This window comes from Protopterus annectens, chromosome 16.part0, assembly GCF_019279795.1.
Source record: "Protopterus annectens isolate FY-2018-M chromosome 16.part0, PAN1.0, whole genome shotgun sequence".
NCBI lineage: Eukaryota > Metazoa > Chordata > Ceratodontiformes > Protopteridae > Protopterus > Protopterus annectens.
The window spans coordinates 547,270,369-547,297,773 of NC_056750.1; the positions used below are offsets into that span (position 1 = coordinate 547,270,369).

Genomic DNA, 27,405 nt, shown 5'->3' on the forward strand with positions numbered 1-27,405 from the left:
TTTTAGTGAGTTCTGCTATAGAATTAGTAAAGGAGGAGTTGAACAGAGTAGCTATTTCTGGGTCAGATTTACTAGTGTCAGGGCAAGGGTTTTTTTGGTGCCTGGGTTGAGATGTGAGTCGGTGGATTTCCAGAATTGTTTGGGGTTAGAGGAGTGGTTAGACTGGAGTTTGATATAGTATGCTTTTTTTGTCTTGTATGATACTTTTTTTGGCTAAGTTGCGGAGTTGTTTATATTTAAGAAGGGTGTCAGGGTTCCTATTACGATGGTAGAGTTTCCAGGTCTTGTCCCTTTGTTGCATGAGTGTTTTGGTATCTTTACTAAGCTAAGGGGCGGAATTGTTTTTTGTACGTTTTATTCTTGAAGGGGCTTGGGAGTTGAGTGTCTAAGAAGGTTGAGTTGAAGAATTCGACAGCACTGTCCAGAAGAGTTTTTAGAGTGTCCCAGTTTATCAGTTTGAGAGAATTAGAAAAAGTTGTAGTGTCAAATTTGTTGAGATTCCGAGTATGGATATATTGGTGTAGATGAGGAGAGGAGGGGGTTGCTCTACGGATGAAGGCTGGTAAGTGATCACTGATAGAGTCTGGTAAGGTGCCAGTGTGGGAGATTCTGTTTGGGTGAGAGACAAGGATCCAGTCCAGTATGGAGCCTGGGGGGTTATTTTTATTAGGTTTGGTTATAGCATTTATGAGTTGAGTGAAATTACATAGATTGATTGAAATGGTGGGGTTATTGTTAGTAATTTTCTTCCAGTCAATGTTCACATCTCCTAGGATGTATGTCTCAGGCTTGATATTATATGAGGCCCATAGAAGAACTTCCTCAAGTGTGTTAATGTTGTTTCCAGGAGGGATATAGAGGGCTATAACACAAATGCTTTTCTGGTTATTTAGTTTGAGATTTCCTATGACTAGTTCAGCGTTGTTGAACTGTGGAATAGGATTTTGGTAGGGAGTGATGGTGAGTAGGCTAGAGTAGATTAAGGCTACTCCTCCACCCTTCTTTTTAGGCAGTTTTGTCTAAGTACTTGAAACCCAGGGGGTAGTATTTCAGAGTCTGAAAAGTTGGGTTTTAGCCATGTCTCAGAGACGGCTGCTATGTCAGGTTGGGTATGGGATAGCCAAGCGTGGAAGTGGGCTAATTTGTTTCTTAGACTCTGGGTATTGATGGTCAAGATCTTGAGGTATTTAGGGTTGGTAGTATGGGTGGTAATGGGGGGAGATGAATTACTTAATATGGATATGGATACCCTTAATATGGATAACTTAATAAAGACATTGACATAAGTCTCCTTTATACTTATTCCTTTTATTTCATATTCTCAGAATAATTTATTAAAGGACAAAATACACAGGTCCATGATGATCCTGGTGGCTGTATACTGATCAGCACAAGTCTGGTCTCCAATATTGTCCCCATACCTAACACAAGTGTCTGCTGACACTGATCCTCTTCAGAGAAGAGATATCTAATCCAACAGGGAATTATCATCCCAACATCAGAGCCATCAAGCTTTCAGTTTGGCTGCCCCAATTTTGAATATGTCAAAGAATATGGAATTCACAAACAAATCTAAAGAGATTTTGTTGGCTTTTCAGAAACTATGTATGGAAAACTTACAGAGAGAAGCAGAAGTGAATTTTACATACGTTGAATAGAGAGAGCAGAGCATACAGCAACAGCATGCTGCCATTCAGCATGTTGTGTTGTACCCTTCTGAACTATTCAAGTAAGAACTGAAGTATTCCTTCTTGAAATTACATCTGGCTACTCCCTCCAACTTTCACTGAGATTGTGACTGTTTTTTTTTTTTTTTTTGATGGCAGCCAAAGTGAGCAAGGTTTTTCTCAAAGGTATCTTCTATTTAAGACCCCTCATCCAACCAGTACATCCCTCAAACCTTTCCTTCATGTTAGGTTAACCATAGTGCTCTTTGATCCAGTCAGTTTGGCTGACCTTAAGCCTCTGTGGACCCATTACATCAGCCAGAAGGATTTCTAATTTGCAGGCTATGTGTTTGTAAAGTCACTATACTTAATATTTCATAAATACAGGCTTATTCTACAGATAAACTCCTCCTTTGTGCCTAAAGTGACTACTGAGTCTAACTTCATTCAATCCTTCTGTCTTCCTGCGTTCTTCCTGAGTTACTAGACTAAAGGACAGTACTTTATGCATTGCATTTATGTTCACAGGATATTTAGATTTTACATTGGTGGAATGCAAAATTGAAGGCACATGGAATGAAATGGAGTACAGATAAGATAGTTGTAAAGACAGCAAATGGTAGAGTTCAAAAGAAGCTGAGAATTGAGATAGAAGGAAAAATAATGGAACTTCAGGTATCTGGGATGGGTGTTTTAGAAAAGGGAAGTCTGAATGAGGAGGTAAAGCTAGAATCACAGGGGGTCCAGCTAGCTGGCACAGAGTGTCAGGTGTAGTATATGACAGAAAAATGCCAAAGAAGCTGAGAAGGAAGGTGTACAAAACAGTGGTGCAGCCAGTACTACTGTATTGTACAGAAGTCTGGGCTGTAAAGGTAGAGCAGTTGGGGAAGCTAGAGGCGATGGAGATGATATGCCCGCAACAAGTGGTAGGATGCACTATGTTGGACAGACAAAGAAATAAGGATATAAAATCAGAATCCAGAGTAGCTGCAGTTGCAGAAAAGGTCAAAGAGAACAGGTTATGGTGCTTTGGTTCAGGTACATGTGCAGAAAAGCAGAAGACAAAGTGATGAAGAAGATTTGAGACAGATAGGAAGAAGCCAAGAGGTAACGAGTGTATCCAGCAAAGAGGTGGATGGATTGCATGAGAGAAGATCTGCGACAGTCAGGCATTAGTGTCGTTAAGACAAGAGAGTGGCACTGAATACAGAGAGAGAGAGAGATTGACAGTTGACACGACACCTCAACCCTGTGTAGAAAATGGGAAAAAGGGGGTTGATGATGGTGATGATGAATGATCATTTCAATTTTACATTTTTAGAACTAAAGATATGAGGAAGTTGGACCAATTGTTTGTCTTCTTTTCCAGCATAAAATGGCATGCATGTGTCCAGGATCACCCTATCCAGATAGATTTCCCATTGTGTCAAGTTCTGTTACATATTAGTGTGATATGTACTCCTACTGGTACCTGAGACCACTATGTGAAAACAGTTGCCATTTTTATATGCCTTCCTCAGTATGCTTCCGGTAGATATTTGTACAGCAGACCTTCAACTAATATGAACACCTTTGCTAAACACTACAAGTTAGTTATTGCTTCCAGCACATGCTCTTCCTTTTGCGATGATGTTTTCAGAGGAAAGTTTACCTGTTTGGGCCAACACAGCTATATTTCTGGGGACTCAGTCCTGTATGTTACCAGGGATGATCCTCCTCTTTACAGATATGGAAGTTATGTCTTACCCTTATGATAGAGCTGGAAGAATTAGGTCCATCCTTGGTTACAGTTTCTCTTCCTCCATCCCTTCCATACTGCTGCTAGGGTCCAGGGTGGTCATACAGTTCTCTGTCCCTTCCAACTTTTATGTTACAGGACTGTCCAGCATCTGTATCTTGCAGGCTGCCGCCTTTGCTTCCTATCTGATTCTTGTGTTTGAGAGTATATGAACACAGTGTGTCAGCAAAGAGTTGGACAGCTGGAGGCAGAGCAAAATTATGGGGAAATTCCAGGTGCTTGGGTAGTCCTAGTGCCTGTGGCTGTGAAACATAGTCCTTTCAGTTACTGAGGATAGACCAACTTGTGACAGATCTATCATTATGGCAAGACAATGTTTGTGTATTTAAGGATTCTGCTCTCTTCAAATAGGATAGAGGGTAATGGGCTCTGAATGTGCAGTCTGAGAGCTGGGCAGAGGTGTTCACTTATGAATACTAGCAAAGAGGCCAGATCTCAATATAAAAGCACTGAAATGACCTAGAAGGGCTGAGTTTTCAGCAGTTATTCCTGGCTATTCGTGTTCTGATCCCAAGTTGCAGTGTGGTGTGCACTGCCTTGGAGCAAAACTGTCATGATATGATGTTAGAGTGAGGTTTCTTCAGTGATGGCAGTTTTTTTGTATGACCTTCCGGCAGCAGATTCAGTTCTCAATGGTGCTGGAAAGCATTCTTTCTGGATTGCTTGTTAGGTCAAAAAGTATAAATTTTTTCCATTAGGTTGCTAATATTTCTTTCCATCCTCAGCTGCTGAAGCTTCAAGACTTCCTATCATTTCAAATGCCTTTTTATCCTATGCCTTAGTTATTCTGCTGTTAAAGTTTACACTGTTGCCCTTCTAAACTTCTTGACCTGCAAGATGGTGGTAAATGGTACAGTTTTGCTCAACTACAAATTATTAAGCAGCTGATAAAATATGTGCTTCACATTAGGGCTCCTTTGAACAGAGACCCTCCCCATCCTGAGATATCAACTTTATGACTTATATGTTGTTTCATCTACCTTTTGAGTTACTTGGTTTTGCAGATCTTGACTTTGTATCCTGGATAACATGTTTTTTTCTGGTACTGTTAGCATCTACACACTCATTTCAGAACTCTGCATGTTCTTGTCATGTATTTTACAAGAATTAGGTTTATTTCAAAACTAAACATGTTTTCTTCCACAAGTAATTTCTGAAGTAAATAAACTGTTCACCTTCCAAGATTCTTTCTTAAAGCAAAGAATAGGGAAAATTTAATTCCCCATATTTCAGATCAAATATCGTAAATGTGTTTGAATTCGCTTATTTGCCATTCAAACAGTGTGAATCGACATTGTCGTTTTTTGCAGCCGTACTTTTGGCATTATGCACGTCGGACACACGGCAGACGACAAAATCAAAGGTAAATTGTTCTATACCATCTGTAGTGCTCCCTGCAAATGATCCACAATTTCAGAAAGTCCTTGGCCCTTGCACTTTGTGCAGCAGAAGAAGGGACCTTTGGCTAAGGCTGTCAAAAACCATTCTGCCAGAGGCATCACAGTTTTTAGTGCTTGTTTTAGGAATATGTGTATGACAGATATTCAACTAAGCAATGCAATTTGACTGTCCAGTTTAAGAGGAGACATTCATTTGGGTGGTCTTTGCATTGTGGAATTACACTATAACTCTTCCTTGGGTCCCTACTTGATGCTGTTCTTTTCTTTATTTTGTGTCAGTGCTTCATATTTTTCATGTCAGCTAAGTTCACAATAGATAGCACCTAGAAGTGGGATATTACAGATATGTGAGTTGTTATTGTATTAGTTTATCATTGACAGCCCTGCCCATTTTGGTTGCTGTGGTTCCCGAGTGGAAACTTTGTGTAAGTGAAAAAAAAATTATAATATTATATATGTGCAGTTACATTATGCTTATCTTGTAAGTAGTGTTCAGTCAAAACTGGGGATCATAATGGTGTGCATGCCCTTTACTTGGACATGGGCACAGGAGGAGTGACCTTATAAAGCTGGGATTAGAAAAATTTGAAGACTTGCGTGAGAGGGCATGGGAAGCTTTCCACATCAGTTAAACTCATTGTAGGGGTCCTTCTCAAAGATTAAATTATATAGTAAGCAGTCTTCACTCCCATAGCTGTAATTTGTTTTTGTATCTTCAGCTGTAACACATTCACTAATATTCATGTTGGAAGCAGAAAGGTAATTAAATGTCTCAAATTATGTTTAGGGTTGGCTTGCTGAAGTTGAAGGAAGGTTGCCAACTAAAAATGACATGAATCGGCGACAAAGTGGAGTATATGACGGTCAGAGCACTCAGAGTACACAGAACACTCCAGCAGTTAGCAACTGTGCACAAGACAGAGAAAGGTATAGTATCCATATGCTAAGTATGTAATCACAAACAGCAGCATTACATTGCTTGTCATGTTAAAATTCTCTTCTGTCTTCACTTTTCCTTTTATCCCTGATGGGTCTACAATATTAGATTGAGATGCACAAGCTCTAAGTTTAACAAGTGCTTCATTTTGGCATGCACCCTGATAACCTGAGTGCATGCATACATATATGCGTACGTAATTCAACCAACAAGCAGTATGAATTCCAGGTGCCAAAAATACACAGAAAAACACAAAGCACCACTGGCATAATAAAATGAACTTTACTTAAGTGCTTTCATCCCAAGTATAACGGACTTCTTAAATAAAGTTCTTTTTTTTTTTGTATCAGTGGTGGTTTGTGGTTTTTCATACATACAATACACTTATGTATACGGCTGACACCTTTTCAAATGCTCAAAGTGGAACATTTAAGAATAAGATTTTGCAGGGTAAACCATATCAATAATCAGTAGAATGGATGTCACTTTTCTGCCAAAATAAAAGCTCACTCTTGTAAAATTTGAGTTTTTTTTATTTTATTACATGTAATATCAAGATGTTTTAGATACAGAATAATTTGTATGCAACTATTACAGGAACTGTAGGAAGCATTTTATTTTCTAAATTCTCAGGACATTTGTGATTTTTCATATTTTTTCAAAGGATACAACTGCTCTAAAAGGGACTGTCCTGTGGAAAAAGGGACAAATGGTAACTCTATATATGTACTTGAATTCCTCTCCCCTCAATGCTCAAGCATACTACCCACCTAAACTTACTCTTTACCATTTATCTCACCTTCTTTCCTTTTCTTTTTCATGTCTGCTTTGTGTAAACTACCCTTGTTGCCTTCTGCTCATCTTCTGTTGCTTCTTGTATTGAGTTGTTATGGAAGGGATTGAAGAGTTTCACAATGTATCTTTTATGTGGTGGTTTCTATACAGTAGTGTTGTTCTGATAGTAATTCCTTGCTAGTGAGTCATCACTTTATTTACATTTCTATTACGTGTCAGAGTCCATCAGTTATTCTGTTTGCTAACTCTCCTGCATTATGTTTGTTTGTTTTTGTTTACCAGGGTAGTGCACTGATCACAACTGACCAATATCAGGCACAGCCCAAGTGAGTACATTAATGTAGTAGTGGAGAATACAGTACAGTTAAGAAGGTACAAAAAAAAATCGAACTGAGCGAAAATACATGACTAACCCAGAACATATCAAAAAGTATATCGTGTAGCTTACCTTATGCTTCGTGCATCATTTGTTTTAGCTTTTCAATTGCCCAGGGACTATGTTAGTAATGATTGTACTTAGTTTTTGAGTTTTTTCCCCGTAGTCCTCACTGATGATGGGAGTGGCTCAGCTGACCATTTAATAAATCACACTTGTCCTTGTAGAAGTGCTAGAAACCAGCTTAGCTTTCTATAAAAAGCAAAATGTGTCCATGTTGTTAAAATAGATGCAGAGTTCTAGGCTTAAATCCTGTAATATTATGCCATGATGATGGCTTGTTTAGGTAGAGGACTATACTCCACTCTGTTTTTCCAACTAAGCAGCAGTGTCAGTACTTTTCTTCAGGGACTATGTAGAGTCATTTGCTAAATATTAGCTGCAAACAGCCTTGGACATAGGCAGTACTTATATTCTTGCTGAACAGTAGTTGCTTATGTCCACATTAAATCATGCTGATATGTCGGTTCATTTTATTGACAGCACAAACATGTAATGTCTCTTTTGTAGATGGGGAGCTATCTGATACTTCTCAAATAGAAAGGCTCTTGACACTTGATAGTGAGGCATCATCTAAAAAGAGCAAAATAAGATTAAGAAACAAGCTTTCAACACTTTCCTTTCATAAGATGAAGTCAGCAATAAGTCCCATTTGAAATTACTGATGTGATGATTTTTTTTTTATTTTGAATACACTGCAAAAGGAAATTGCTGCCACCAGTAAACATGCAGTTGCGTCATCTGATTTTTGCCTACCTGTGGCAGATTGAAAGTATAAAATATGTTTAGATTATGATTTCTTTTTTTAAATGTAATTTGTATTACCTCTCCCACACTTACAACAAATTACAAACTGTCGATGTTCTTCATAAGGAGCACTGCTGCAGTAGTCCAAGCTATATGGGTTGTATTCTGTTAATACAACAGCTGGACAGCTTCCGAGGTCTTCAAGGTACCTTCCATGTGCCCAAACTGTTAGTCTGAGATGAGCTGACTAAAGGTCAGGTTTGAACACCAAGCCCTTCAGGGCATTCCTGTTGGCAAAGAGAATGCTATTCTATGGAGTTTTGAGGATCAACAGTCTGTTAACATTGTTCCTTTCCTGGGCAGGTAAGTTCCCTTCTGTGGAAAAAAAAAACTTCCAATTCACTTTTTATGACAGAAAATATTGTTTTCGGTAAAGTCTATTAATTTAGCTAGGGGAAAGTTTTTTTTAATGACTGTCGCATGCCGTTTGTATACTTTTAAATGGGAACATTAATATATTTATCTGATGTTAATCTTCTTTCCATTCATCACTTATGGGTTCGGAACCGAGTCGGCCTATTACCAAGCTTGCGCCAGCCAAAAAAACTCTCAAGCTAAGTCTCCACCCAGAATGCCCTTTACCCTGTTACCTCAGATCTCGTTTGCCAAGTAGCTGTAAAGCCTCATTTCAGCCGAGCTCTCAGCTAAGTGAAATCTTTTTTGATATTTGTGTAAAAGTTTTGGATATCTTCATATTTTACTAAAACATTAATCTGAAGTAGTTAACTTTATTTATCTGCAACCTGTGGGTATTTGGTTCCATATCAGATCCGAGCCAGCAACATTTTTCAAGCATCTGCTCCAAGCTCCTCCCCTTACCCATAATCCCTCACATCTCCTACCTTCCCCCAGATCTCATTTGCTGCTTCATGCATACGCAGTGTGGTCTATATAGCTCCAAGTTGGGTGTAGTAAGTGGTACTTATTGGTATATATTTAGTGTGTGAGTGTAGTCGTTATTTGGTTATCCCTTTCCTCCCCTTCGTCGTTCGTCGGTTTTCTGTTAAAAAAAAAAGTAGTTTAAAAATTTAGGAATTTGTGAGGTAGTGTAGGCCTAACTGTCCTTTGTGTGTGTTTGTTGGTTTAGTTTTGGCTGAGTGGTGTGTGGTGATGGCTGAGCAGCCAAAACCAACTTTTAAAAAATGCACAGAGTGTGGCCACAAGCTTTTACCGGCTGATGGCCACACTCTGTGTGTTATTTGCCTGGGTGTTCCCCACCTTTCTTTGCCGTGTAGTGTGTGTGCAGGGTTCAACCCTAGGGCGTTGAAAGAAAGGAAGGCAAAACTGGTAGCTAAGGGCCTGCTACCAGTTTCTGCATTGGATTCGACGACCTCGACATCAGCTCCAGTAGATGACCCCCTTCCCTCAGGCTGGGACTCAACCTCACTCTAAGCCTTCTGAGACGTGGACAAAACCAAAGGATAAGGACAAGAGAGACCAGGAGAAAAGAGCGGAAAGGCACCACAAACAGTCTCCAGAGCGGGAGACATTTCCCAGTCCGCCTACTAAAGTTGTCAGGACCACCTCTTCTCGGCTCCACTCCCCGAGGTTCTCCCAGGAGCCGACGGAGCCCTTGGACCAGAGGCCTTCTTGGAGGTCATCTCACAGACCAGCCAGATCCGAGTCGGTCGCCTCCTCGCAGTCTATTCGGAGTCTGTCGAAGCTTGAGATGGATAGGATGATGCAGAGATTCATTCGGATCCAAATTGGAGTCTTGCCAGGTCCCTCTCAGGCCAGAGAGGGAACCTCTATGCCCTTCTTCCATCCAATTTCTCCTTCCCCGATCCGACCCACAGTTTCAGGGTTTATGGATCCGAGGATCCTCGGAGCTGGGGGTTCGGCGCCGACAGTCCCTCCAACCTCGAAGCCAGCGATTATCTTGAGTTCCTCGGATCAGACTTGTTTGGATCCGAGTAACTGTCGGGGCTGAGAACGGGGAGCCGGATCCGAGGGAACAGAGGTGTCTTTGGCTCCCAACTTTGTCGGATCTGAGCCGTTCCTTCGGAACCCTGGCTACCTTCGCCACGGCCCCGATCCCCACAATGGAGCCGGGGAGTGGTTCTTCCTTGTTAGTTGCTAAGGAGGTGCGCTCTCCTTCAGTCTTCAACTTGGTGGAGAGGGTTCTCTCCCAAGGGCTGAGACCCCAGCCCATTGCCTTGAACTCCGCCCAGGCTGCCATGGATTTGGTCACAACTTCCATCAGCTTGTCCCAGGGACAGCCCGTGCTAGGGGATCCCCTGGTGGATCCTGTTGTGGAACACCCCCCTCCCCGTGACTTATGAGCCCTCTTCAGAGAGTCCCACTGAGGAGGCTCCCCATAAGCACTCGTGTAAGAGGAGGCACATGGGCTTCCCATAGTCCCTCACAGAAGATACTGACTTGGATGAAGGTGAGGGTTCCCCCAGGTCACCTCCCGAGGATGTCTCCTTTGGAGACATCATGGAAATCCTCCACCAGAGGGGAGGTTGGTCAGCCCCAGAACCCTCTAGGGACGAGTCAGTATTCCTGGAGGCCTTTGGCAAGGGCCCATCTACATCCTGGGTGTCCCCTCCTGCAGATCCATTAGTGGATCTCATTACCACGTGGGCATGGAAGGAGCCTGAGACCATAGAGCCAATACCCGGACAAGATCCTTTCTCCTCCTACAGACAGACAGGCCTGGTACAAGGGATCCCTGGTGGATGCTATGGTGGTTGCAGCTGCCACCAAGAGAGAACCGGCTCAGGAAAGTTCTTTGATCCATCCTCCGGACAAGGAGTCTAGGGCAGTGGATCGGTTTGGGAAGCGAGTCTTTTCTTCAGTGACGTTTTTTATACAAGCGCTGAATTATTTGGCACACGTCATTCGATTCCAGCGAGACCTAGTCACTGAATTCACTGTGTCGTCCCCAGAGTCTTTGTGGCCAGAGGACAAGCGGCTGTTCTCGGCGAAAATGTAGACTCTGAAATCTGTTTCGAACACGTCCATGTGATGTGAAATTGTTCGATCTCACAGTTTGTTCTTACACACGGGTTCGGAGCCGATCCTCAGCTCCGAGTCAGGAGCATCACAAGCTCTGCATCTAAGAGGAGCTCGAGGCACAGTCTACATCCCATGATCCTTCGCTGTTATTCCTCAGATCTAGTTTGCCGCTGTAACAGATCGCGTCGAGGAGAGCTCGGGCCAGTAAAACTTTGTACTTTTTTTCAGTATTTTGAGAATTTAGAGCTAGTTAACATAATTACTCTAGTTAATAGTTAATAATAGTTGTGTGTGTGTGTGTGTGTAGTTTTTTCCTCATAGGAGTTTTTTCATTATATATATATTCTAATAGTTTTTGGCTTAGGCCTACTTTAGTCCTGTCAGGGCTCTGACAGCAGTAAATATTTTTTTCTTCTATACTGTTAGTAAGAATTTCTTCACTTTTAGTATTTAGTTCTTTGTGCAGTGTTTATACATAGATATATATCTTTGCCTGTATAATCTATAGTTTGTATATATCTACATACTGGTTATTCATAGATAAGTTAGTGTATTGTTAGACTTGTTAGACATGGCAGAAAAAGCTAAATCTGGTTTCAAAAGATGTCAGTGTGGACAGAAAATGTCCATCACAGACAGTCATGCTTCCTGCGTCTACTGTCTTGGCCCTCTCCACCTGCAGGAGGACTGCTCTATTTGTCACTCCTTCAGTGGAAGGGTCATGATGGAAAGGCGCAGGAAGTTAATCGACAGGGGCTTGCTAAAGCCAGACTTTCAAGAAGCCTTGGAGAAGGCTGATCAGGCGTCGAAGTCTTCGAAGGGGTCGAAGACTTCGAAGGTATCGGAGCCCAGGTCATCGGCTCCGAGCACCTCTTCTAAGGTTAGGTCGCTGGCTCCACAGACCTCGGGGCCAAGCATCGAGCGATTCTCTCTGATCGAGGCCCAGGTCTTGGAGACGGTGTCGGAGGTGCCTCCACCCTCGATCCTTCGTTCGGTGGCATCTTTGGCCCCTTCAACCCGTTCTTCCAGGCTGCTATCTGATACCGATGTGGATCGAGTGGTACAGAAGCTCATGGAGAACACGGCTCTGTCCAAACTAATTGCGGTTTCGTCCCAATTGGTATCGAAACTCGAAGCCCTCCCTGTATCTCTAGCAGATCCTCCTTCGAGACCATTCGAGTCCTCGGAGCCGGGAGAAGAGGAACCGATGATTGTTGAACCCCCGGTACCGAAGCCTTCTTTAGTGCGATCAGCACCACTGACCTCGACTCCCTCTGAACCCATCGCGGAGTCGCGGAGCCGACGGTCTCTCCTTGGTTCGGGGACCGAGTCTCGAACCGAACTGTCGGTTCCTACTCTCCCCCTCAGAGCCTCAGCACAGATTAGCTCGGCTCTGTCCTCGGGTCGGAGCCCGTGGTCCCGGTCTCGGGGAAACTACCGTGCTGTTCGGATCCAGTGGAGTCCTCGGCCCGGGGCTCCGGGGCCTTCGACGTTATGAGGAAGGTCTTGTCTGAGAAGACATTTACTTCATTGGAATCATCTTCTCCTTCCCCCAAAGGGCCGCGTTCTGTTTCTGTACCCGCGATCCCTCCCAAGCGTAGAGACCCAATGCCTCAGTCAGCCCCAGAGGGCGTCCCCTGTTCCTCGGAAGCTTCACCAGATGCCCCCTCTGATGAAGTCCTGAGGAAGAAATTGTGCAAGAGGAGGCACATTGATTCCCCACAGGAATCATTGACATCGGACACCGATTTGGATGAGTCAGAGGGGTCCCCACGATCCCCCTCTGAGGATGTCTCATTTGCTGACATCCTGGAGATCTTGAAACAGAGGGGTGATTGGCAGACCCTTGCCCCAACTGAGGACGAATCGGTGTTGCTGAAGGCTTTTGGGGCTCAACCTTCTACCTCCTGGGTGACCCCGCCCTTCGATGAGTTAATGGACCTAATAGCTCAAAGGGCATGGGAGACTCCGGATACAGTGGAACCAGTCCCTCGGAGGCCGAATAAATATATCACTGCCCCCAAGGACAAGACTTATCTTACTAAAGGAGTCCCAGTGGATGCTATGCTGGTAGCGGCAGCCACGAAGAAGGAAATGTCCAAGGCATCTTCCTCTGTCCATCCTCCCAACAAGGATTCTAGGACTATGGACAGGTATGGGAAGTGCGTTTTCAGTTCAGCGGCTTTTTCCATGCGTTCGCTGAACTACCTCTCTCACTTTATGCGTCTTCAGAGAGATCTCCTTAAGGAGCTGGGAGATACTCTCCAGGGTAACACAGATGCTGCTGTCCTGGAAAAGGTAACAGCATAGCTTAACACCCTCACTTCGATAGTAAACTCGTCCATGAGGCTCATTTCGTATGCGGCCGAGGGTTCGAGTAGGGCTGCAGCTTCAGCGATTGCTCTGCGCAGACAATCCTGGATGTGCCTGAGCTCCTTTGTGGAAGCCTTAAAGTCTTCCTTTACCAACGCCCCGTTTGATGGTGCCACCTTATTTGGACCCAAAGTAAAGGAGACTCTCACTCGGTTTGAGCAAGAAGGTAAGACCCTGTCTGCCGTAGGGGTCCGTTTTTCCGCCCTGACCAGACCATACCCCAAAGGGCAAAGAGGCAGAAAAATATGGTTCCGAAAGACTCATGGATCTTTCCAGTCCACACAGAGTGAGGCCCCCTCCAGAGGAGGAGGGAGAAATGGAAGGTGCCGCCCAGGCGGCAGAGGGCGTCCGCAGAACCAGGGCGACAGGGATACCGTCCCTGGGAAGCCCTTCCAGCACTCCTGAGGGGAGGCCCGACTGTCATGCTCTGGAAGCAGTCGGGGGTCGCTTAGCTTTATACCCAGAGGCCTGGCTAAATCTCACTTCAGATTCCTGGGTAAAAAGCGTAATAACCAGAGGTTACAACATCCCATTTATAACCATTCCCCCCGATCAAAAGAGATTTCCAGACGTTCCACCTAGTCTGCGAGATCAAGCAGCCATAGAAATAAGAAAGCTGCTCATAAAAAGAGTCATCCAACCAGTCCCGGTGGACCAGATAGGATCCGGAACTTACTCAAGGTTCTTTTTAGTTCCAAAGAAGACAGGGGACTGGAGGCCAATATTGGACCTCAGCAAACTCAACACCTTCGTAAGGAAGGAAAAATTCTGGATGGTCACGCTACAATCGATCCTTCCTTTTCTGCAGAAGGACGATTGGATGTGCTGTATAGATCTCAGAGACGCGTACTACCACATCAAAATGGCCAGAGCGTCCAGAGATCACCTGCTCTTCCGGCTGGGAGCCAGTCATTTCCAATTTCGAGCTCTGCCCTTTGGTCTCACCTCAGCCCCCAGGGTGTTCACCAAATGCATGGCAGTAGTGGCGTCTCACCTGAGGCGGCTAGGATTCCGGGTGTTTCCGTATCTGGACGACTGGCTCCTCACCGCCACCACCAAGCATCGCCTTGTACAAGCCAGGGACTACACAATCAGTCTCTGTTCCCGTTTAGGAATCTCAGTCAACTTCAAAAAATCTGCCTTATCGCCCTCACAGCATATCTCATTCATAGGGGCGGAGTTAGATACTACTGCAGCTCAGATCAAGCTTCCCCAGATAAGAGTGTCAGCCCTCAGAGATCAGGTCGCTATTCTTCTTCGGAACAAGAAAGCTTCTGCTGCGCAAGTGCTGAAAGTCCTAGGCATGATGGCAGCTACCCTTATTGCAGTTCCTCTGGGCAGGATGCACATGAGGGTCCTCCAGTGGCAGCTGTTCATGCAGTGGTCATTCCAACAACTTCCTTTGTCACACGACATCTTGATCACGGAGTCTTGCAAGCAGGATCTTCGATGGTGGCTGAACAGCCAAGATCTGATGATGGGTCGCCCATTTGTACTACCCAGCCCTACAGCCACAATAACCACGGACGCTTCCCTGATGGGGTGGGAGGGACTTTTTCAGGGGAGAACGGTCCAAGGAGAATGGTCCAAGATAGAGTACAATCTGCACATCAATGTCCTAGAGTTGAGAGCAGTGTTTCTAGCGTTGCAACACTTTCACGACTCCCTACCTCTAGGAACAGTGGCAGTTCAGACGGACAATATGTCAGTGGTCTGGTACATAAACAAACAAGGTGGAACTAGGTCTTATCCATTATGCAGAGAGGCCCTGAGAATTTGGCAATGGGCTGCGTCCACAGATCGCTTTCTGATAGCAACGCACATCCCGGGGTCATCCAACATCATTGCGGACAGGTTGAGCAGAGTGGTCCCTCAAAAATCAAGTGGCGGAAAGGATTTTCCACAGATGGGGCCAGCCTTGTTGCGATCTTTTTGCATCCCCCTTAAATGCCAAATGCAGAAGCTACTTTGCCCTACTTCCCCCTCCGGGGGGTGCCCCCAGGGACGCACTGGTGCACAATTGGCCCCCGGGTCTCCTATACACATTTCCTCCTGTTCCTTTGATACCCAAATTTCTACAGAAAGCCAGCAGTCTGGAAAGGACGATCATCCTAATACCACCATTCTGACCTTGACAGATCTGGTTTCCCTTTCTTCGAGCCCACCAGATGGAGGAACCATGGATCCTGGACCCAGTGCCAGACCTATTGACCCACTCGTCGGGGGTTCCTCACCTATCCCTCCAGTCCCTCAAACTGACAGCTTGGCTGCTCCACTTCCCAATTTAGCCAGGTCGGATTCTTTGTCTCCAGCAGTACAGCACATTCTAGTTTCTTCCCACAAAGCTTCCACCAGGAAACTATACAGGAGCAAATGGAAACATTTTGCGTGTTGGGCATCAGGGCAAGGTATAGATCCCTTGGTAGCCCCGATACACAAAATTGTGGAATTTTTATCTACACCCTTTCACGAAGGGGCCTCTACTTCCACGATAAGAGTACAGTTAGCGGCCATATCTAACTTTCATGTAGGCGAAGGAGGCTCTACAGTTATGTCCCACAGGCTTTGTAGAGCTTTCATGAAGGGTACCTTTCACCTCCGTCCACCCATTCGGGATCCGTTTTTTCCATGGAACTTGAATTTGATGTTATCTCAACTTATGCTACCACCATTCGAACCAGCGTCAGCGTGTTCACTTAAGTATTTGTCATGGAAGACTCTCTTTCTTATTGCTGTTACTTCTGCTCGTAGAATATCAGAGCTACAGGCCTTGTCCGTTGGGCCACCGTACATGGTTTTCCATCCGGATAGAGTCTCCTTGCGTACAAATCCGTCATTCCTCCCGAAGGTATGTTCTGTATTTAATATTAACCAATCCATAGAACTTCCCACATTTTTCAAAAACCATTCAAACAAGTTGGAATACATGCTGCACAAATTGGATGTACATAGGCAGCTGATATTTTACCTGGACAGAACAAAGGATTGCAGGAAATCGGATCAGCTGTTTGTTTCATTCGCAGATAATAAGAAGGGCATGGCAGTAACAAAATGCACATTATCCAAATGGCTTTCGGACTGCATAAATTTTGCCTATTCAGCTTCAAAACAGCCACTTCCGTTCAAACCTAAGGCTCATTCTACTAGGGCCATTTCTACTTCTCTAGCCCATGCAGCTCAACTACCGTTGGATACTATTTGTGCAGCAGCGACGTGGGCAAAGCCTCATAATTTTGTTACTCACTACGAAGTGGACAGGACCTCCAAGGACAGGGCATCCTTTGGTTACACTGTACTCAGGAACGTTCTTCCATGAGTCACCCAGGGTAACGGAGCTAGGGACGCTACCTGTGTGTAAGAACAAATGGCGAGATCGAACAATTTCACATAAAGAAGTTATGTTCTTACCATAACGTTCCATGTGAATTGTTCATCTCGCCTTTGTTCTTACATCCCCTCCCTCCTTCCCCCACCGTGTTCTGGAAGAACGGGTTCGACTAGTGTCTGGTTGGTCTTCTCTGGGGTATTTACACTACCTACTCTTTAGTAGGTTGCATAGTAGCTGTAAACCTATCTCTGTTTAGTTTTATGCTTCAGTTTCAAGTGTGTGATTGCATGAGCGCTAGACGCAGTGGTTAGTAGTGCATTCTGGGTTCTTGCAAACTAGATCTGAGGGATAACAGCGGAGGATCATGGGATGTAGACTGTGCCTCGAGCGTCTCTTAGATGCAGAGCTTGTGATGCGGCTGATCGGCTCCAAACCCGTGTGTAAGAACAAAGGCAAGATGAACAATTCACATGGAACATTATGGTAAGAACATAACTTCTTTTTTTCTTTCCCATGCCACAGAAGGAGCAACTAGGGCGGCTGGGACCAGCGTAGCTATGAGGCCGCACGCTTGGCTCAGACTCTGTCAATTCGCGGACCCCTTCAAGGTGTCATTCACAAATGCTGTTTTTGACAGTTCCTCCCTGTTTGAGAAGACAGTTCACGACACCCTGGTCCAGAGCGAGAAGGATGGGGAAGACTCTGTCTGCCATCGTAGTCTGCTTCTCTAGCCCTCAAAGATCCTTTTCTATGAATCAGAGAGTGCAAAAGAAGATGTGGTTCCAGAAATCTCAGTTTTCCTGGGACACTCAGGACAACTCTTCCCCTAGAGGCAGAGGGGGACAAGACAGACGCCGCCCCAAAGGCAGAAGGGGCCTGAGGAACTTTGGGTCTAGGGAGACATTCTCAGACAGACCCGCGCAGCAACCCTGATGGGTTGCCTGACTGTCATACTCTGGAGACAGTCTGGGGAAGATTGTTATTGCATTTAACAGCTTGGGAGTCCATTACGACGGACCGTTGAGTGCTCCAAATTATATCCAGAGGATACTCCATCCCGTTTGTTGCCCCACCCGTCCAACCAAAGCGCCTCCAGGATGTTCCACCCACTCAAAGGAGGGAGAAGCACACGAAATTTCAAAGCTGTTTCACAATCGGGCCATTGAACCAGTCCCCCCAGATCAGTCCGGATTAGGTGTTTACTCCAGGCTCTTTTTAGTGCCAAAAACGATGGGGGACCTCAGGCCCATATTGAGCCTGCCAACCCTGAACCTGACTGTAACCAAGCAAAAATTCCGCATGGTCACCTTGCAGTCCATTCTACCTTACCTCCGAGAATGCGACTGGATGTGCTCGATTGACCTCCAGGACGCTTACTACCATATCAACATTTGCAGAAGCTCCTGGAGATTCCTTCGCTTCTGTGTGGGAGCCAATCATTTCCAGTTCAGAGCCCTACTCTTTGGTCTCACCACAGCCCCCTGGGTATTTACCAAGGTTATGGCAGTCATAGCGGCTCACCTGAGGCTTCAGGGAATTCAGGTGTTTCCTTACCTAGACGATTGGCTCCTCGCTGCTGCCACCAAGCGTCTACTTTTCTACTTTGCATGGCCAGAGACTCCTTCCTGCATCTTGCAGTCAATCTAGGGATTACCATCAACATCTCCAAGTCCCACTTGAACCAGACACAGAACTTGGAATTTATAGGAGCATGGCTGGACACTCTACTATTACAAGTTTTTCCTCACTCGGGACAGGGTCCATAAACCTACAGGCTCATGTGTCAGTGATCCTCGGCCCCAGGACACGAACGATGTTCTCCGAGCCCTAGGCTTATTGGCCGCAGCAATTTCAATCCTTCCTTGTGAGCGCCTTCACATGAGGATGCTTCAGTGGACCCTGGCAGTTCAGTAGTCTTGGTTAGACCTCACCATGGACTGTCCAATCCGAGTCATTAGAGCCTGCAAGATTTCTCTTCACTGGTGGCTCCAATCTTTGGAAATCTTGGCAGATCGTCCCTTCATAACACCCCCAGCCCAAGTCACAGTGACCACGGACACCTCCCAGCTCGGGTGGGGGGGGGGCACATTTTGGGGAGGATGGTCCAAGGCATGTGGTCCCAGACCAACACCAGATTGCATATCAATGTTCTGGAGATGAGGGCGGTGCTTTTAGCTTTGCAAACTTTCCATGCTGCTGTTCCCCCAGGGACGATAGCAGTTCAGTCAGTCAACATGTTTGTTGTTTGGTACATCAACAAACAAGGAGGAACCAGATCTTACCCTCTCTGCCGCGAGGCCATGAGAGTGTGGGAGTGGTCGCTCTCCACCAGTCAGTTTCTGATTGCAACGCACATCCTGGGGCGCTCCAACATTTTAGCGGACAGACTAAGTCGGGCTATTCTAATGTCATACGAGTGGTCTCTGAAACAGTCAGCAGTAGAGGAGATCTTCCTTGCGTGGAGTTACCCTTGCTGCGATCTCTTCACATCTCCTTCTAACGCAAAGTGCAGCGTGTTCTTTGCTCTGATCCCCTCATCAGGGGACTCCCCCAGAAATGCCCTTGTCCATGCTTGGCCTCCCAGGTTACTGTATGCTTATCCCCTGTTACCTTTCATTCCGAATTTCTTCAGAAAGCTTGCAGACTGGGGTGCAAAGTAATCCTTATTGCCCTGTTCTGGCCTCGTCAGGTGTGATTCCCCTTCCTCTGGTCTCATGCTTTAACTCCTCCATGGATTCTGGATCCCTGCCCGGATCTCATCTCTCATCCCTTGGGCATCAGTCCGCCAGATCTGGGCAGCCTCAAGCTGACGGCTTGGTTGCTCCAGTTCCCATGATTGCTAGGACTCTCGGTCTGTCATCTTCAGTTAAGAATATTTTGGTGGCATCTCACAAAGCTTCCACTAGGAAGGTTTATCGCAGCAAGTGGAAACGCTTCTCTGTTTGGGCTTCTCAGAGGAACCTAGATCCATTTACAGCCCCGGTTCCTTCGGTGTTGGAATTTTTGTCCTATATTTTCCAACAAGGGGCTAGTTCCTCTACGGTGAAAGTACAACTGGCAGCCATATCTAATTTTCATGTCGGTGAAAATCTGAATGCTCTGGCCTCTTTGAGATTGTATAAAGCTTTTCTGTAAGGTACTTTTCTTTTATGTCCCCCGGTTAAGGATTTCGTCCCTCCTTGGGGCCTTACCCTAGTTCTACAGGCGTTGGTTGCTCCCCCATTCGAGCAAGCAGCGTCAGATTTGAAATTCCTGTCCTGGAAGACAGTTTTTCTAGTGGCCATTACTTTGGCCAGAAAGGTTTCTGAGATCCAAGCTTTGTCTGCAGTGCCCCCTTACTTGATCTTTCATAAAGACACAGGGTTTCGCTCCGCATGAACCCTTCTTTCTTACCGAAAGTTGCTTCTGAATCAAATATTAACCAGATGATTAATCTGCCTGTGTTCTTTCCAAATTTCCAGAACAAGGGTGAATATAAGCTGCATTTGCTAGATGTTCATAGACAGCTTCGTTTCTATTTACACAGGACTAAACAATTCCGTAAGTCTGACCAATTATTCATGTCCTTTTCCAGACCTTTTTTGGGCAAGGCCATTTCCAAGGTCTCCTTTACTAGATGGATTACACAATGTATACTGCAAGTCTATAAGGATAAAGGTCTGTCCCCTCCTGGCCCTATTAAAGCTCATTCTACCAGATCTATGGCAACTTCTGCTGCCTTTTGGTCTAGGGTTTCTCTGGATGATGTCTGTGCAGCAGCGACCTGGGCAAGGTCACATACATTTATTTCTCATTATAAGTTGGATTTGATCTCTAGAGGGAGAGCATCCTTTGGCTCTGCTGTGCTCAGGAATATCCTTCCATGAGGGCCTCCCAGGAGTTTTGGTAGCTGGGGACTCTGTCCCACAGGTTGCAGATAAATGAAGTCAACTACTTCAGATAAAGAAGTTATGTACTCACCATAACGTTCCATCTGAGTAGTTATACTTTATTTTTTCTGCAACTGTCCCACCCTCCTTCCCCAGAACCTGTTCTAGGTTAGTGTTGTTATTGAGTTGCTAATAGTTTGAATAGTGGCAAACTCGATCTGAGGGAAGGTAGGAGATGTGAGGGATTATATGTAAGTGGAAGAACTTGGAGCAGATGCTTGAAAAATGTTGCCGGCTTGGATCCGATATGGATCCGAACACCCACAGGTTGCAGACAATGAAGTATAACTACTCAGATGGAATGTTATGGTGAGTACATAACTTCTTTGTATTGCTAGTGTCGTTTCTTCTATCTAATCTTTTTCTTTCCACTTTACTCATTGTTACCATTGAGAAACCACCGTGAAAAACTTTTCAAACGCAAACTTCACGTTACTTAAGACCGAGGTGGGAAGTTTCAAAGCCCCCATACTAAAGGATAACGCTGTCCAAGCTGCAAAATCCTTTACTAATGCACTTTGCGGGCACCTACAAGAATGCATCTATCGTGCTATCCCAAACAAAACCAAGACTCACTCCTCCAAGAAAAGGAAGCCAGTCTGGTGGACCCCTGCCATAAACAAGCTATACAATAGGAGGAGAAAACTAGTACAGAAAAGAGTAAAATCCCAAGAAGGGAAGACATCCCTGATCAGTATCAGCAAGAAACTACGTTCCCTCATAAAATCTTCCAAGGCTAGCTTCGAAAGAAAAATTGCCATGGACTCCAAAGATAACCACAAGGCATTCTTTAGCTATGTCAAGAATCTAAGTGGCAATTCTCAGATCTGCTCGGAGTTAGTGTAGAATGGCACAAAATACACTGAACCGACAGATATAGCCAACATCCTGGCAGACAGGTTCGGTGCAAACTTCACCCCCCCCCCTCACCCCCAAAAGGGCCCATAACTATACCAGAAGAATGTAGTGCTCCTGAAGTCACAGACACTCAGGTTAAAACAGCCCTCTCCGAAGCCAAAAACACAGCATCAGTGGGACCGGACGGTGTCCCAGGCTGCATCCTACATGAGCTCAAAGATGAACTAACTCCTCACCTAAACACACTGTTTAAACTCAGCCTCTCCACAGGCTATGTGCCTACAGAGTGGCGAACAGCAGCAGTTATTCCGCTTCACAAAGGTGAAGCCACAACGGACCCCGAGAACTATCACCCTATAAGCCTGACTAGCTAGGTCTGCAAAGCTATGGAGCTCATCATCATGGATCTCATTAACAAGAGACATTGGAAACCTCCAAACACTGGACCCTACCCAGTTTGGCTTTGTTAAGGATAGATCATGCCTCCTAAACCTGGTGGACCTCTTTGAGACAGTTACCAAGGCTATAGACGAGGGAAAGGTGGTCCACACAGCCTACCTAGACCTCACAAAGGCCTTCAACACCATTCCCCACTCAGGTATTATAGACAAGCTCACTAGCCTGAACATAAACCCCTACGTCACGAGATGGGTTGCCAACTGGCTCTCGGACAGAACCCACATGGTAAGAGTTGTGAGAGCTAGGGCTGACTCTAAACCAGTTACAAGTGGTGTTCCCCAGGGCTCAGTCCTAGGATCGCTCCTGTTCGGCATATACTTCTCAGAGGTACAGACAAGCACAGTAGGACTATGGCTGACCAAGTTCGCAGACGACTGCAAATTAGGGGATATAGTTGACTCTCCGGCTGACACATACATCCTCCAAAAGGGACTCACTGAGACAGATACCTGGTGTCAAAACCATGGCCTCAAGCTAAATGCCAAAAAGTGCATAGTCATCCCCTTTGGAAAATCAAAGTACCCACAAACTACCACATAGGTGGTAGCCCCCTAAATACAGAAGACACAATAAGGGATCTGGGGACCCAAGTAGATAGTAACCTCTCCTTTGATAATCACATTGCCAAAGTGGTTATAAAATCCTTCTATGTGGCCCACCTAATCACAAAAGGGTTTGCCTCCAGATCGAAAGAGGTCATTGGGCCCCTCTATACATCACTCATCAGACCCATCATAGAGTACAGTGCCCCATTTGGGATGTACCTTACAAGACACCTGCAACAACTGGAGAGACCACAGAAGTTCCTCCACAAGAGGATCACTGGCCTCAAGCAGATGCCCTATGCAGCTCGACTGAAGAAGCTCCAGCTGTACTCAATTGCATACGGTTTACTCAGAGGTGATCTCTGCCTGACATACAAGGCCATGTCCAACCCAGAATTGATGGACATGCTCCACCTAAAGAAAACCATATCCCCTTGAGCCACATGCTCTAGGGATCTAAACCTCACCACAAGAATAAATAGGATGATCTGGAGGGATAGATTCCTGTCCTAGAGACTTCCCATGCTCTGGAACAAGATTCCAATCTACATTAGGCAGAGATCCTCGCTAACCCTCTTAAAGAGAAACCTTGACGAGTGGATGGGAAACAGAAAGTTTACCCCAGGGATCACTTAAGTGGCTCTGCCGGACAGATGCACAGGGAACTAATCTAAGGGGGCGGCAAAAGCCAACACATTCTGGCTAGGCTTATAAATGCCTTCGGGCAGATAGCCTAGTACCTACCTATGAACCTCTGAACCTAAACTTCAGGTACCATTGTTGGTACGGCCTTTTCCCTTACCCTTGTGGTATTTCTTCAATACCATAGTTGGTATTGTTTCTCCTGTTTAACCTGTTAGCTTTTATCTTTATTCAGGTGTTTCCCTTTCTTCTCTTCATACAGTGTATTGTTATATTGCTGATTTTTTGTGATTTTTTTTTGAATGGAGATGATTAGATTATACAGTTGGCTGTGGTGTTTTTTTCTACGAAGATGTTGGATTAGAAGGGTACTTCAGGCTTTAAACATTGTACTTCTTGTAAGGGCAAGTTACCTCCATGTGATATTTGTCAGAGCTTCAGCCTATGCACTCTTAATGAGCGCAAAAATAAACTCATTCTGAAGGGGGTTACTCAAGTCTCCCTTCTCAGAGGCCATTTCTGTGATGGAGGTCTCAACCCCTCCTTCTGAGGACAAAAGGAGATCCTATTCTGTTCCTCCTTCACCATCAGGTGATCAGAGCAAGCCTGGGAAATCTAAGGTCCCTAAGTTATCATTGGAGCATAAATCTGCCTCTCTGGCTCCGCTGTCCTCAGCTCCGACCATCTCAAAACCTTCGATATTGACGCCTGTTTTGGCACCGGTCTTGCCTCTGGCACTGATCATAGATCTTACTACACCTATTTTGACTTCAGCACCTGTAGAGACTTCGGCTCAGGGCACACCTTCGACTACTCCATCAGTTTTCATTTTGGAACCGACCGTTTCAGCTCTGAGTGCCATTTCGGCACTGAGCATTGTACGACCTCACTGGATCTGACCCCTTTGCTTCCAGTCTCGAAACTAGAGACTTTGGTGCTGGCAGACTTTGCATCATGGACCCGATACTCACCCTCCGTAGATCCGTTTCTGGGCCAAGCATACGGCCCATTCCTTGATCGTCATGACTCTCTGTCTGGAGTATCCACTAGATCCACCAGGTGCCTTTCGGAACACAAAATGGTGCGTATTGTAGACCAGCTATTGGTAGCCAGGAGGATTCCCTCACTTTCTAAGACCCATTCACCTGCAGGACTTGGGTTGCCTTATCCACAGACTCCATCTTACACTCCTCCTTCGACCATCTCGGTTCTGAAGCCTTCTGCTCCGACATCCTTCTTGGAACCTATCACCTCGGCGCCTATGGTGCATCTCACTCCAGCTCCGAGTTTGTCCCTTTGGTCTTCAGTTCCCACCAAACCGGTCCTTCCTCAATATGGGGATTGGGGGACGGGCGCATTGGCCCAGGGTACGGTGCCAACTCTCCCCTTAGTTCCTTCCTCGGCACCGATGGCTACGTCCGCGCCGATCCTGCTTGGGGCTCCATCCATGGGGGTGGGTCTGTCAGAGCAGGGTGTGACCCTGGTCCCAAGGTTGTCTTTCTCAGTTCTGGGCTCCCATCCCTCTTCGGGTGGGCCTGCCTTCCGCGCGATGGAGAGGGCTATTGTTTCTGGAAGCACTCCTTTGATGTCAAAACCCCAGTTTTCGCCCCCTGAGCTACGGCTTTCACAGACCACCCTCCCTGGGACACCGGGCAGAGAAGCTGCAGGACACCCCTGTTCAGGGTACCCACTCTTCCGAGTCCTCGTCAGAGACCCCCAATGAGGAGCCCCCTCGAAAGATGATGTGCAAGAGGAAGCACATGGACTCACTTGAGGAGTCCTTAATGGAAGACATGGATTATGATAATGGCGAGACATCCTGGATGTGTTAAAGCAGAGAGGTGACTGGAAGCCCTCCAACCCTTTGTCTGAAGAGTCCGTGTTCCTGCAGGCTTTTCATGCCCAGCCTTCTACCTCTTGGGTGACCCCGCCTGCCGACGAGCTCATCCAGCTCTTCATGCAATGCGCGTGGAAGAATCCTGATTCCATTGAGGCGATCCCCAGGAGACCAGAGAAAATGCTTTCCCCTCCAGAGGAGAACCCGCACTGGTCCAAAGGGTTACCAGTTGATCCTATGGTGGTGGCGGTGGCCATGAAAAATGACTTGGCTGAGGAAAGTCCTGCTGTCCAGCTACCCAACAGGGAGTCCCGGGCAGTGGACTGACTTGGGAAGTGTGTTTTTGCATCCGGGACCTTTGCTATATGATCCCTGAATTATTTGGCACATTTTATGAGGCTCCAAATGGACCTGATCTCCGAACCCTCTGGGACGCTTGCAGGACAGTTGTCTGATGAGGTCAGGGACAAAGTGGCCTCACAGCTTGCAACCCTGGAATCGATATCTAACTCGTCCATGATGTTGCTCTCACACGCGACCGAAGGGGTGGCTAGAACAGCGGGTTCAGGCATTGTTATGATGCGTCATGTCTGGATGCGCATTTGTGAACTCAAGGATCCCTTCAAGTCTTCCTTTCTGAATGCTCCCATCGAAGCTTCGTCCCTTTTTGGCTCCAAAGTGAAGGGCACACTAGCTAGGTGCGAACAAGATGTAAACCCCTGTCTGCCATAGGCCTACGGTTTTCCAACCCTCAGTGTACCTTCTCCAGGAATCAGAGGAGTGGGAAAATGTGGCATAAGAAATCTCAGGGTCCCTTCCGTGCTGCATATGGTGATGATACTCTCAGAGGCAGAGGGGGTAACAATTCCAGAAGACTCCCCTATAGAGGCAGAGGGGATCCTCGCAACCAAGGCTCCAGGGACTCCTTCTCTGGACAGCCTTATCAGCGCTCCTGAGGGACGGCCCAATTGCTTACCCCTGGAAGCAGTCGGGGGTCATTTCTCTCTGCACCAAGCTGCCTGGCAGTCTATCACCACCAATCACTGGGTGCAGAACATTATCACCAGAGGTTACACCATTCCTTTTCTTGTCAGCCACAATTTCCAAGAAAGCTTCCTGACATTCCACCCAGTCAAAGGGAAGAAGAAGCTTCAGAGATTATAAAGCTGTCTCAAAAAGAGTCATCCAACCAGTCCCACCAGACTAGTGTGGATCCGGATTTTACTTGTGATTCTTTTTGGTGCCAAAAAAGGCAGGGGACTCGAGACCCGTTTTGGATCTCAGCAGCTTAAACAAGTCCGTCACCCAAACCAAATTCCAAATGGTCATGGTTCAATCCATCCTTCCCTTTTTAAGAGAAGGCAATTGGATGTGCTCTATAGATCTTCAGGATGCGTATTACCACATCAAGATGGACAAACGCTCCAGGAGTCTGCTTCACTTGCGGCTAGGAGCCAGTCATTACTAATTCCGTGCCCTGCCGTTCAGTCTCTCTACAGCCCCCAGAGTGTTCACAAAATGCATGGCAGTGGTAACAGCTCACTTGAGACTAAAAGGATTCTGGGTGTTTCCATATCTAGACGACTGGCTACTTACCACTCCCACCAAGCATCTTCTGGTAACAGCGCTACACTATACTCTCTCTCTGGAAAAACTGTTGGGAATAACGATACATTGGGAGAAATAAAACCTTATCCCTACACAACAAATAGAGTTCACTGGAGCAGTGTTCAGTATTCAGTCCTGTCTGGTATCACACCCATTTCACAGACTCCATTGATTGAGGCTTCAACTCCAGGTGATTCTTTCTCAAACAACAGCCTCTGCGAGGGAACTTCTTCAGGCCCTAGTTTCTATGGCTGCGTCAATTCCAGTAGTGCCTCTAGCAAAGCTACATATGCGGATTCTGCAATGGCTCCTCCTATGTCAATGGTTCACAAACTATCATCCCCTGGATTACAAGATTCGAATAACCAACTCCTGCAAACAGGACCTGCTTTGGTGGATGAGGCCAGGCATAGATCTTTGGAGCTGCCCATTTCAACCCTCCAAACCCACAGCCGTTGTGACCATGGATGCTTCCCTGATCAGGTGAGGAGGCCATTTCCAGGGAAAGACTGTCCAAGGCAAATGGTCCACCTCAGAGGCCCACCTGCATGTCAGTGTTCTGGAACTGAGAGCCGTGCTGTTAGCGTTGCAGGCCTTCCATTCGGCTGTCCCTTCCTGGACAATTGCAGTTCAATCAGACAATATGTCAGTGGTCTGGTACATCAGCAAGCAAGGAGGAACCAAGTCCTAACCCCTATGTCGAGAAGCCATGAGAATTTGGCAGTGGCCGATAGCTTCCAACCTGTTTCTGATAGCAGTGTATATCCCAGGGAGCTCCAACGTGATTGTGGACAAACTGAGCAGATGCATCCTCATGCCCCACGAGTGATCCCTCATCCCCAAGGGGGCGTCTGTAATCTTCAGCCACTGGGGACAGCCTTGCTGCAATCTTTTTGCTTCCTCATCACACACCAAGTGCAGCAGCTACTTTGTCCTACTTCCCCTGGAGGTGGAGTCACAGAGGGACCCTCTGATCCACAATTGGCCCACAGGACTTCTCTACGCTTATCCTCCCATTCCTCTGA

The 27,405-nt window shown here is 46.1% G+C and overlaps 1 protein-coding gene across 1 annotated transcript in view; it reads left to right on the plus strand.

Moving 5' to 3' along the window:
• The window catches only part of FNBP1 (formin binding protein 1), a 2,646,599-nt gene that overhangs the window by 2,122,342 nt on the left and 496,852 nt on the right, over window positions 1-27,405 (plus strand). Inside the window, exon 16 of the mRNA XM_044058144.1 lies at window positions 5,653-5,792. Coding sequence (XP_043914079.1) covers window positions 5,653-5,792 — 140 coding nt within the window. The remainder of the gene's footprint in view (window positions 1-5,652; window positions 5,793-27,405) is intronic.